At 48.1% G+C, this 13,824-nt stretch overlaps 1 protein-coding gene across 2 annotated transcripts in view; it reads left to right on the forward strand.

Annotated features, from left to right (window-relative positions):
• LOC129821982 (rap1 GTPase-activating protein 2-like) overlaps nt 1-13,824 on the forward strand; it is a 92,027-nt gene that overhangs the window by 2,537 nt on the left and 75,666 nt on the right. For both annotated transcript variants that reach the window (XM_055879779.1, XM_055879782.1), the window contains exon 2: nt 5,982-6,017. In XM_055879779.1, coding sequence (XP_055735754.1) covers nt 5,982-6,017 — 36 coding nt within the window. The remainder of the gene's footprint in view (nt 1-5,981; nt 6,018-13,824) is intronic.

Below are 13,824 nucleotides of genomic sequence, written 5' to 3' on the forward strand. Positions count from 1 at the left end.
GTCAATAATCCAGTGTGGTGGGACAAGGTACAGGACGGCAGGCGGGCTCAGTGTCAGGGCAGGCAGAGGTCAATAATCCAGTGTGGTGGGACAAGGTACAGGACGGCAGGCGGGCTCAGTGTCAGGGCAGGCAGAATGGTCAAAACCAGGAAAACTGGAACTAGAAACAAACAGGAGCAAGGGGAAAACCGCTGGTACGCTTGACGAACAAAACAAACTGGCAACAGACAAACAGAGAACAAAGGTATAAATACACAGGGGATAATGAGGGGAGACGGGAGACACCTGGTGGGGGGTGGAGACAAGCACAAAGACAAGTGAAACAGATCAGGGTGTGACAAAGTTGATTGAACTTAGAATACAGACATTTTGTAACTCTTTTGTAAACTCTTTATATGACAATAAATTACATATCTTATAAGGCCTTATTTTGAGGCCTAGTTTTACAGGCCACATCAGGCCTGCAAGTAGGTTGGCAAAACTCCAGTAACTTTCCCAAAATTCTCAGATTTTCCCAAAATCCTGGTTGAAAGATTTCCTGCTTATTTCCTCCTGTTTCCAGGAATCGTCTAACCGGTATTTCTGGAAAACCTGGTTAAGCCAGAGTTTTTATTTATTTTTATTCAGCCTCAACCTGCATTTATAATGACTGCCAGGGTTAGGATACTTGTGAGGAGACTACCTAAACCATTTAAACTGGAATAACTGTTTCAGTAACAGGTGCAAACAAATCTGATTGAATTAGTTGAATGTTATTTGTCTTTGTGTAGCATAAGATGAATCTATCAATCAATGTACAGTATATCCCCCTTATGTACAGGCTACCTCTGCTGTATCCCTCACCAACTCCTATACAGTTTAGAATAGTATAGATGTCAAACAACAACCAAAGGCTGTAACGTAACAAAATGTGGAAAAGGTCAAGGGGTCTGAATACTTTCCGAATGCACTGTACACACTTTTTTGGGGGGGAGGGGGGGATTATTATGGGTTAAAAAGATACTCCAGGCCACTCTTCAATGTCTAAAAATAAAAACAAAGATCTATCTGCAGTAGAGCATGCTGGGAAATATGATAGTTAGTTGCACTTTAATTAATGTCAACAATTACTTGACTAACCTCTGCTTAAACCAATTGTAATTTCTATGTGATATTACCTAAAAAAGAGTACCTAGTTGTCCTGACACATTTTGAGGTAGAAATACTTAATAGGTTAATGCTCAATAAACAATACAACAAATGATTATGTCAACAGTAGTTTCATCTTCAAGTTGTTTAAACTTGCTGTAATACAGTTGTACTTTCTTAAAAAGTTATCGTTTGTGTCATAACGTTAAAAAAAAAACAAATGATGTGACATCTCGTTTAGTTTTGAGTGAGTACCACGTAAACATTTGAAGTAATAAAGACTTTTCATTGACTTTGAGATCAACAAAAAATGACTTGGCGTTTATGGTGATTCCAGATTCTAGACAGTGTGGATAAGGCTACTGGCTGTTTCTTGTGTCGAATATAGGAAAACCCCTGTATTTCAATACAGAGAATACTAGTAATAGCCATAGCTGTTTATTTTAATCCTAAGAATGTAGCAGAGCTGGAGCAGGAAGGGCCATCCTTTGTTCACAGTCACATCTGTGTTCCAAATGGCACCTTATTCCCTATATACAGTAGTGCACTATATAGAAAATAGGGTGCCCTATTGGAAGATTTCATGGATCTTTTATTTCAGCTCATAAAACATGGGACCAACACTTTACATGTTGCGTTTATATTTTTGCTCAGTGTAGAATACAGCATGTGAGGCTTTTTCCTGGCAGGAGTGGCACGAGGGAAATCGACAGTACATCCATAATTCAGACATGTCTAAAACAGTGAATGTACTGTACATCTGAATGTACGCAACATGTGCTGTACGCTACGTATTCACGCTGTCTATCATTGTATGTGATTGCATTGGCAAGGACCACATTGGTGGAAATACATAAATCAAGTAGTGCCCTCATGAATACAGCTGTGGTAAGTGTATGACAGAGGAAGTGACACTGGCTGTGGCAACATGTCCTTCCTTCTTGTGGGCAGGTTGAGAGTGGGGGAGGGTGTGGGATGTAGGTGTGTTGGAGATTTCAGTTCTCTCTCACAGCTTCGTTGACAACAGGTGTAGACTAATGATGAAATGCGTACTTACGGGTCTTTTTCCAACAGTGCAGTTAAAGGGGGGGGGGGGGGGGGGGGGGGGGGGGGGAGAGAGAGAGAGAGAGAGAGAGAGAGAGAGAGAGAGAGAGAGAGAGAGAGAGAGGGAGAGGGAGAGGGAGAGGGAGAGAGAGAGAGCGAGCGAGTGAGTGTCTGGCCCCTCCCAGCGAGTCTGGCCCCTCCCAGCCACAGGCTCTCTCCTCCCCTTGTGTGTGGATCTGAGTTGTGTGCTGAGAGGGGCTCAAGTGCCAAACTGTGTGCAGAGGCAGGACAGGTGAGGGAGGAGGAAACAGAGCAGCACTGCATACACTTCTTCAAAGACCGAAAGAGAGGAGTGAGACAAAAGAAAGTGAGAGTGTCAGTCCCAGAGACGTGTGCTCCTGTCAGAATGCTGAGAAGAAAGAGGAGCGTATCCTTTGGGGGATACGGCTGGTACGTTACCGTAACTCTCTTAGGGCTGGTGGCTGGTGGCTGGCGGTGTGGCCTGAACGTGGGTGTGAATTCAGCAGGCTGCCGCTGTTCAGACTAGAGCTGAATGTGTTTGGAAAGGAAGGATGGGTGGAGGGCTTTATCTGTTCCACTGTGTGTGTGTGTGTGTGTGTGTGTGTGTGTGCGTGCGTGCGTGCGTGCGTGTGTGCGACACTTCTGCAACAATTTGACAGGCTGCGGTTCTGTCACTGTGCGGTCTCTACCAGGGCGATGGATGACAGATGGTTGTCCATTAGTTGCTTTGTGTTATTGTCCTCTCATCTGTAGGACTCTGTGTTTCTCTAGTGGGGTTTTTAATCTAGATATTTACCTCTGGAATGCAGAATGCAGACAATTTTTGTGTTTTTCTTTTAAGTTTGTTGAATGACACATCTATCTGTTTAGAATTCTTGTTAGGTATGGCTAGAAGAGAACATTGTGTGTTCAGTCCAGACAGTGGCGTTGACTCCTCCACCTCCATGGTTACTAAAGAGGTCATCTGGGATTCACACAACAACAAGGCAGACACCCTGTCACTTGTTTGGTAAACAGCTGAGGAATGGGACCGTCCATGAGATCCAAATAAAATACTGTTTTTAAGCTAAACAGTTTTTGTTTATAATTATATTGTTTATGGAGTAAAACAAACTCATATTTTGGGTACGACAGTTGAACTAAGCTCATGAGGCATTTGTAAGTTATATTCTTCACGAATCAACAGCTATATTCATTTATATGTACCAATACCAGATTGACCCTTTTAAGTGCATTTCTTACACTACTTATGTCGGCTCATGAATTTATGTATGATCTCAGTTTGCATGGCCAATATGAGATGTTCATGTGTGAGAGTTCAAGAGCTGTTGTATGGATATTTCAGTGGCTCTCTGTGAGAACTGAACAGGCGTCAATCGCGTCAGAAGAAAGAAATGCTGACAAAGTGTGGTGAATGGAGCTTGTCATCACACCTTCACACACTTCAGTTCAGGTGCACACACACACACCCACATTTTGTGTTAATGTGTGTGTTACTGTTGCTGTACAGCAGTGTGTCCCAACCCTGGTCCTCCAGTACCCCCAACATTATACATGTTTATTGTAACTCTGGATAATCACACCTGATTCAACTTGTCAACGAACCATCAATCCCTCAATGAGCTGAATGAGGTGTGTTTTTCCAGGGCTACAATGGAAATGTGTGCTGTTGGGAGGTACTGGAGGACCAGGGTTGGGAAACACTGCTGTAGAGAGACCATGAGACAGTGTAGGAAGATAGCTGGGGAACTACCCTCTCTCAACTCAACTCAACTCAATGTTTAACTGCATCGATGCTGTCAACCCACCATGGAGGCAATATGTTAATACACAAACCACTTCCTCATGCTGAAACAGGCTGTCTGCTGCCAAACAGGCACGGTGTTCACTATAGTACAACCAGCACAGGTTAAAAGGTGCTGAAATTAATTACTGCGTCCACGCTGAAGTAATCACTGTTAGGATTTTTGCTAAGCTACAGCTTTCTACTGTTGGTCTAGAGCTGGGAACACCGTTATCTGTGGCCTGCCAGGTGTATGCCAGCTATGCCAGTCTGCTGCTTAGGTGGTATTTCTGAAGGTCAGGCCGGACATTAGAGAGAGAGAGAGAGAGAGAGAGAGAAAGAGAGAGGGAGGTGTCAGGCCCACAGATGGAGAAGGAGATATATAAAGTAATGAGGGAGGAGGAGAAGAAGAGATAGCATAAGGAGAGGTGGTAGATCATTAATAAGCCAAGCCACCTGTGATGCTGAGACACAATGTTGTTTTTGATGGAGGAGTGCCTCCACTCTCCATTGCATCTCTGTGTATTTATAGTAAAGGCAAACACACACACACACACACACACACACACACACACACACACACACACACACACACACACACACACACACACACACACACACACACACACACACACACACACACACACACACACACACACACACACACACACACACACACACACACACACTCCATATAGATGGAGAGATGTAGTCACGGGGTGTGTGCAGGCTTTCTATCAGACAATGTTCTTGAGTTGGTGTATGCATCAGCTTTGTGGTCAGGCTAGGGCAAGGCCATATTCCAGCCCTATAAAGCCTTTGGCCATATTCCAGCCAATTGTCCCTCAGAGTCATGGTACGGCTGGCAGGCTGGCAGGGTGGAGACAGCAGAGGAGGGTGGAGAGGCTGACTGGGGGGTCACTTTATGGTTGTTGTTGACCAGGGATGATGATTAATACAGAGAGGCCATTCATAGAAGCATCCAGAAAGATTGTGATGATGATATTCAAAGCGCTGGACAACATTCAAAACATATTTGTTTATGTCTGAGCTGACAAGGAAGCTGGAATAGACATCAAATGGCACCTTAATACCATATACTGCACCTTTTTGACCAAGGCCCAAAGGGCTATGGTCAAAAGGGCCCTGGTAAAAAGTAGTGCACAATGTATGGAAAAGGGTCGATTTTGGGATGCAGTCATAGATACTACTAGGCTAAGTGACATAGGGATTTAGTTAGGGAGGATAGGTCTGCTGTACTACATGTGTCTTGACATTTTCAGGCCAGTTGTCATGAAGGTCATTCATGGTTATGAGAGGTGTCCACTCATGTCTATGATGGCATTATGCAGGGTTCACCACACACAGACAAAACACAACACCCACCAACATCACTACCAAAATATGTTTTATCTTATTTGTTTTTAAAATGTTAAACCAGACTGATTCTCAGCCTTTAGAATGACCAAAGTAACAGGCAGTGGTTTTAAATCATTAACCGTCATTAAAAGCATTAAATCATGATTATTTTTTTATTTTTTTTGCTGTTTCCTTGTAGAACATGTGGAAATGTCTATTGCTTCCTCTTTTCTTTGTGGATTTCTATTCTAACCAGCGGAGTCTGGGACTGAAGTGAACGAAGTAGGATAACAACTGCTCTTAAAAAGGTCAAACAACTAGAGCCATAGTCACTGTGTGAGCAGTAGGGGGCGAATGGCTGTTTTTAAAGATTTCTAATGTAGTTTAAATGTTGTCGATGGTTTATGTATGTCTGTCATTGAAATCCGCTCAGAGTTCATTTTTGATGACTGGCCTGTAAATGTGTTTATGTTTGAACTCCATGCATCTCAGTGCATCTAAAATGTCTCGATACAACACTAGTTATTTAAACCATTACATTGGAAGGGCCAACCATGTAACATCCTGCTAGCGCTACATAATTAAGTGATAACATATACATAATGTTTTGTTTCATGACCAGTAACCTCTTTCTCTCTCTCTCTAGGATTGACAAGTCCACAATCGCAGCTCTGAAAGGCAGGTAAGTGTTCCATTGAAACTGAGTTGAGAGGAGCCGAGGGCCCCGTCCACTCTGTGATTTAATCTCCGGTCCGCATCCACTGAACTATACACCATTTATTTATCCACAGTCATGTACTATTCCACTGTTCCTTTTTTGCAACTGTTTTCCTCCTTCGCTGACTGCCTTGTGGGAGTTCACACGCTGTGATGCGGGGGCTGTCGCAGAATATCCACATTCACAGAGAGAGTTAAAAGGAGGGGGAGAGAGAGAAGAGCAGTGGGGGAGAGGGGGAGGGAATGGGGAGAGGAAGAGAAGATGGGGAGTGTGAGGAGAAGGAGAAGAAGGTCCCGTGTGGCTCAGTTGCTAGAGCATGGCGCTTGCAACACCAGTAGAGCATGGCACTTGCAACACCAGTAGAGCATGGTGCTTGCAACACCAGTAGAGTGTGGTGCTTGCAACACCAGTAGAGTGTGGTGCTTGCAAAACCAGTAGAGCATCGCACTTGCAACACCAGTAGAGCATGGCGCTTGCAACACCAGTAGAGGGTGGGGCTTGCAACACCAGTAGAGCATGGTGCTTGCAACACCAGTAGAGCATGGCGCATGCAACACCAGTAGAGCATGGTGCTTGCAACACCAGTAGAGCATGGTGCTTGCAACACCAGTAGAGGGTGGTGCTTGCAACACCAGTAGAGGGTGGTGCTTGCAACACCAGTAGAGCATGGTGCTTGCAACACCAGTAGAGGGTGGTGCTTGCAACACCAATAGAGCATGGCGCTTGCAACACCAGTAGAGCATGGTGCTTGCAACACCAATAGAGCATGGCGCTTGCAACACCAGTAGAGGGTGGCGCTTGCAACACCAGTAGAGCATGGTGCTTGCAACACCAGTAGAGCATGGTGCTTGCAACACCAGTAGAGGGTGGCGCTTGCAACACCAGTAGAGCATGGTGCTTGCAACACCAGTAGAGCATGATGCTTGCAACACCAGTAGAGCATGGTGCTTGCAACACCAATAGAGGGTGGCGCTTGCAACACCAGTAGAGCATGGCACTTGCAACACCAGTAGAGCGTGGTGCTTGCAACACCAGTAGAGCATGGTGCTTGCAACACCAGTAGAGTGTGGTGCTTGCAACACCAGTAGAGCATGATGCTTGCAACACCAGTAGAGCATGGTGCTTGCAACACCAGTAGAGCATGGTGCTTGCAACACCAGTAGAGTGTGGTGCTTGCAACACCAGTAGAGTGTGGTGCTTGCAACACCAGTAGAGCATGGCGCTTGCAACACCAGTAGAGCATGGCACTTGCAACACCAGTAGAGCGTGGTGCTTGCAACACCAGTAGAGTGTGGCGCTTACAACACCAGTAGAGCATGGTGCTTGCAACACCAGTAGAGCATGGCGCTTGCAACACCAGTAGAGCATGGCGCTTGCAACACCAGTAGAGCATGGCGCTTGCAACACCAGTAGAGCATGGTGCTTGCAACACCAGTAGAGCATGGTGCTTGCAACACCAGTAGAGCATGGTGCTTGCAACACCAGTAGAGGGTGGCGCTTGCAACACCAGTAGAGCATGGTGGTTGCAACACCAGTAGAGCATGGTGCTTGCAACACCAGTAGAGGGTGGCACTTGCAACACCAGTAGAGGGTGGCGCTTGCAACACCAGTAGAGCATGGTGCTTGCAACACCAGTAGAGCATGGTGCTTGCAACACCAGTAGAGCATGATGCATGCAACACCAGTAGAGGGGGGCGCTTGCAACACCAGTAGAGGGTGGCGCTTGCAACACCAATAGAGCATGACGCGTGCAACACCAGTAGAGCATGGTGCTTGCAACACCAATAGAGCATGGCGCTTGCAACACCAGTAGAGGGTGGCGCTTGCAACACCAGTAGAGCGTGGCGCTTGCAACACCAGTAGAGCATGATGCTTGCAACACCAGTAGAGCATGATGCTTGCAACACCAGTAGAGGGGGGCGCTTGCAACACCAATCGAGCATGATGCTTGCAACACCAGTAGAGCATGATGCTTGCAACACCAGTAGAGCATGGTGCTTGCAACACCAGTAGAGCATGGTGCTTGCAACACCAGTAGAGGGTGGCGCTTGCAACACCAGTAGAGCATGGTGCTTGCAACACCAGTAGAGCATGATGCTTGCAGCACCAGTAGAGCATGGTGCTTGAAACACCAATAGAGGGTGGCGCTTGCAACACTAGTAGAGGGTGGCGCTTGCAACACCAGTAGAGCATGATGCTTGCAACACCAGTAGATCATGATGCTTGCAACACCAGTAGAGGGTGGCGCTTGCAACACCAGTAGAGCATGATGCTTGAAACACCAGTAGAGCATGATGCTTGCAACACCAGTAGAGCATGGTGCTTGCAACACGAGTAAAGCATGGTGCTTGCAACACCAGTAGAGGGTGGCACTTGCAACACCAGTAGAGCATGGTGCTTGCAACACCAGTAGAGCATGGTGCTTGCAACACCAGTAGAGCATGGTGCTTGCAACACCAGTAGAGGGTGGCGCTTGCAACACCAGTAGAGCATGGTGGTTGCAACACCAGTAGAGCATGGTGCTTGCAACACCAGTAGAGGGTGGCACTTGCAACACCAGTAGAGGGTGGCGCTTGCAACACCAGTAGAGCATGGTGCTTGCAACACCAGTAGAGCATGGTGCTTGCAACACCAGTAGAGCATGGTGCTTGCAACACCAGTAGAGCATGGTGCTTGCAACACCAGTAGAGGGTGGCGCTTGCAACACCAGTAGAGCATGGTGGTTGCAACACCAGTAGAGCATGGTGCTTGCAACACCAGTAGAGGGTGGCGCTTGCAACACCAGTAAAGCATGGTGCTTGCAACACCAGTAGAGGGTGGCGCTTGCAACACCAGTAGAGCGTGGTGCTTGCAACACCAGTAGAGCATGGTGCTTGCAACACCAGTAGAGCATGGTGCTTGCAACACCAGTAGAGGGTGGCGCTTGCAACACCAGTAAAGCATGGTGTTTGCAACACCAGTAGAGGGTGGCGCTTGCAACACCAGTAGAGCGTGGTGCTTGCAACACCAGTAGAGCATGGTGCTTGCAACACCAGTAGAGCATGGTGCTTGCAACACCAGTAGAGGGTGGCGCTTGCAACACCAGTAAAGCATGGTGCTTGCAACACCAGTAGAGGGTGGCGCTTGCAACACCAGTAGAGCATGGTGCTTGCAACACCAGTAGAGCATGGTGCTTGCAACACCAGTAGAGCATGGTGCTTGCAACACCAGTAGAGGGTGGCGCTTGCAACACCAGTAGAGCATGGTGGTTGCAACACCAGTAGAGCATGGTTTTTGCAACACCAGTAGAGGGTGGCGCTTGCAACACCAGTAGAGCATGGTGCTTGCAACACCAGTAGAGCATGGCGCTTGCAACACCAGTAGAGCATGGTGCTTGCAACACCAGTAGAGCATGGTGCTTGCAACACCAGTAGAGCATGGTGCTTGCAACACCAGTAGAGGGTGGCGCTTGCAACACCAATCGAGCATGATGCTTGCAACACCAGTAGAGCATGATGCTTGCAACACCAGTAGAGCATGGTGCTTGCAACACCAGTAGAGCATGGTGCTTGCAACACCAGTAGAGCATGAGGCTTGCAGCACCAGTAGAGCATGGTGCTTGAAACACCAATAGAGGGTGGCGCTTGCAACACCAGTAGAGGGTGGCGCTTGCAACACCAGTAGAGCATGATGCTTGCAACACCAGTAGAGCATGATGCTTGCAACACCAGTAGAGGGTGGCGCTTGCAACACCAGTAGAGCATGATGCTTGCAACACCAGTAGAGCATGATGCTTGCAACACCAGTAGAGCATGGTGCTTGCAACACCAGTAAAGCATGGTGCTTGCAACACCAGTAGCGGGTGGCGCTTGCAACACCAGTAGAGCATGGTGCTTGCAACACCAGTAGAGCATGGTGCTTGCAACACCAGTAGAGGGTGGCGCTTGCAACACCAGTAGAGCATGGTGCTTGCAACACCAGTAGAGGGTGGCGCTTGCAACACCAGTAGAGCATGGTGCTTGCAACACCAGTAGAGCATGGTGCTTGCAACACCAGTAGAGGGTGGCACTTGCAACACCAGTAGAGGGTGGCGCTTGCAACACCAGTAGAGCATGGTGCTTGCAACACCAGTAGAGCATGGTGCTTGCAACACCAGTAGAGCATGGTGCTTGCAACACCAGTAGAGGGTGGCACTTGCAACACCAGTTGAGCATGGTGGTTGCAACACCAGTAGAGCATGGTGCTTGCAACACCAGTAGAGGGTGGCACTTGCAACACCAGTAGAGGGTGGCGCTTGCAACACCAGTAAAGCATGGTGCTTGCAACACCAGTAGAGGGTGGCGCTTGCAACACCAGTAGAGCATGGTGCTTGCAACACCAGTAGAGCATGGTGCTTGCAACACCAGTAGAGGGTGGCGCTTGCAACACCAGTAGAGCATGGTGGTTGCAACACCAGTAGAGCATGGTGTTTGCAACACCAGTAGAGGGTGGCGCTTGCAACACTAGTAGAGCATGGTGCTTGCAACACCAGTAGAGCATGGCGCTTGCAACACCAGTAGAGCATGGTGCTTGCAACACCAGTAGAGCATGGTGCTTGCAACACCAGTAGAGCATGGTGCTTGCAACACCAGTAGAGCATGGTGCTTGCAACACCAGTAGAGCATGGTGCTTGCAACACCAGTAGAGCATGGTGCTTGCAACACCAGTAGAGCATGGTGCTTGCAACACCAGTAGAGGGTGGCACTTGCAACACCAGTAGAGCATGGCGCTTGCAACACCAGTAGAGCATGGTGCTTGCAACACCAGTAGAGGGTGGCACTTGCAACACCAGTAGAGCATGGCGCTTGCAACACCAGTAGAGCATGGCGCTTGCAACACCAGTAGAGGGTGGGGCTTGCAACACCAGTAGAGGGTGGCGCTTGCAACACCAGTAGAGGGTGGCGCTTGCAACACCAGTAGAGGGTGGTGCTTGCAACACCAGTAGAGCGTGACGCTTGCAACACCAGTAGAGCGTGGCGCTTGCAACACCAGTAGAGGGTGGCGCTTGCAACACCAGTAGAGGGTGGCGCTTGCAACACCAGTAGAGGGTGGCGCTTGCAACACCAGTAGAGCATGGTGCTTGCAACACCAGTAGAGCATGGCGCTTGCAACACCAGTAGAGCATGGTGCTTGCAACACCAGTAGAGCATGGTGCTTGCAACACCAGTAGAGCATGGTGCTTGCAACACCAGTAGAGCATGGTGCTTGCAACACCAGTAGAGCATGGTGCTTGCAACACCAGTAGAGCATGGTGCTTGCAACACCAGTAGAGGGTGGCACTTGCAACACCAGTAGAGCATGGCGCTTGCAACACCAGTAGAGCATGGTGCTTGCAACACCAGTAGAGGGTGGCGCTTGCAACACCAGTAGAGCATGGCGCTTGCAACACCAGTAGAGCATGGCGCTTGCAACACCAGTAGAGGGTGGCGCTTGCAACACCAGTAGAGGGTGGCGCTTGCAACACCAGTAGAGGGTGGCGCTTGCAACACCAGTAGAGGGTGGTGCTTGCAACACCAGTAGAGCATGGCGCTTGCAACACCAGTAGAGCATGGCGCTTGCAACACCAGTAGAGGGTGGCGCTTGCAACACCAGTAGAGGGTGGCGCTTGCAACACCAGTAGAGGGTGGCGCTTGCAACACCAGTAGAGGGTGGCGCTTGCAACACCAGTAGAGGGTGGCGCTTGCAACACCAGTAGAGGGTGGCGCTTGCAACACCAGTAGAGGGTGGCACTTGCAACACCAGTAGAACATGGCGCTTGCAACACCAGTAGAGCATGGCGCTTGCAACACCAGTAGAGGGTGGCGCTTGCAACACCAGTAGAGGGTGGCGCTTGCAACACCAGAGCCCAAGGCTCTCCTTCCCCCCTCTTACATTTGAGTCATTTAGCAGACGCTCTTATGGTAGTAAGTGCATACATTTTCATACTTTTTTCATACAGGCACCCCATGGGAATCGAAATCACGACCCTGGTGTTGCAAGCTCCATGCTCTACTGGTGTTGCAAGCTCCATGCTCTACTGGTGTTGCAAGCACCATGCTCTACTGGTGTTGCAAGCGCCATGCTCTACTGGTGTTGCAACACCAGGGTCGTGATTTCGATTCCCATGGGGTGCCTGTATGAAAAAAGTATGAAAATGTATGCACTTACTACCATAAGAGCGTCTGCTAAATGACTCAAATGTAAGAGGGGGGGAAGGAGAGCCTTGGGCAAAATGGCACATACTTGCTTAAAAATGCGTGGGTTGGCTGAGAAACGCTGGCACACTCCTTGCATGATTAGTGACTGTCATGCTTTCCCAGCCTTAGAGTTCAGGATTGTATGAAGTTCCTCTCTTAGCCTTTCCAATCTCCTCCATGGTTGGCTACACATACTGGAATTGACCCCTCAGAGCTGAGGGGATGGGGCTGACTTGCTGGCTGACTGCATCTCCTGTTATGATGAGCATGGCAGGCAGCCAGACACACACAAACTGAGCCGCTGTGTGCGTAGGTGTTTGCGTGATTGTGTCCACCTTAGTGGAGGAAGACCGCCTCAAGGAGTCTTGCTAATAGGGCATGGGTGGGGAAACTCGAGCCCATTCAATCCAGACCGCGGGAGGTTTGAGTAAAAAATAATAATTATAATAAATACAATTTAAAAAAGAAATATATATATATATCTTGTATTTTATGTAATTGTATTTTCAGGGCTCCCTTGTAAAAGAAACACTGGTCTCAATGGTGACTGATTAAATAAAGGTAACAATATTGTAACGACCCTGGGTTTATAAGCGCGGAAATCGACTTGAGCAGGCTTTGGTTACGTTACAGCCTTATTCTAAAATTGATGTAATATTTTTTTCTCTCATCAATCTACACACAATAGCCCATAATGACAAATCGAAAACTGGTTTTTAGAACAGAAATACCTTATTTACATAAGTATACAGACCCTTTTCTATGAGACCCCGAAATTGAGTTCAGGTGCATCCTGTTTCCATTGATCATCCTTGAGATGTTTCTACAACTTAATTGGACTCCACCTGTAGTAAATTCAATTGATTGGGCATGATTTGGAGAGGCATACCTGTCTATATAAGGTCCCACAGTTGACAGTGCATGTCAGAGCAAAAAACAAGCCATGAGGTCGAAGGAATTGTTCTTAGAGCTCAGAGACAGGATTGTGTCAAGGCACAGATCTGGGGAAGGGTAGCAAAAAATGTCTGCTGCATTGACGGTCCCCAAGAACACAGTAGCCTCCATCATTCTTAAATGGAAGAAGTTTGGAACCACCAATACTCTACCTGGAGCTGGCCGCCCGGCCAAACTGAGCAATCGGGGGAGAAGGGCCTTGTTCAGGGAGGTGACCAAGAACCCAATGGTCACTCTGACAGAACTACAGAGTTCCTCTGTGGCGATGGGAGAACGACAACCATCTCTGCAGCACTCCACCAATCAGGCCTTTATGGTAGAGTGGCCAGATAGAAGCCGCTCCTCAGTAAAAGGCACAAGACAGCCTGTCCGAAATCCCGATGTGGCCCTCGAGCCAAAAACTTTGACCACCCCTGTAATAGACGTTGCCGTAACGATGAGAGGAGCATTTTGCGGTACAGCTAGAGATGTAGTAGTCTGTGTTAATCTCCCGTTGGACATGCACATTGATCCGGATTCTGCTTCACAACCCCACAGCTATTCATAGCCACCCATGGGATGACCAAGTTCACTGCCAGGCACAAATACACACACTCATCAATGATCTTTTCTTCTTCTCTTCT

This window comes from Salvelinus fontinalis, chromosome 24, assembly GCF_029448725.1.
Source record: "Salvelinus fontinalis isolate EN_2023a chromosome 24, ASM2944872v1, whole genome shotgun sequence".
NCBI classification, from domain to species: domain Eukaryota; kingdom Metazoa; phylum Chordata; class Actinopteri; order Salmoniformes; family Salmonidae; genus Salvelinus; species Salvelinus fontinalis.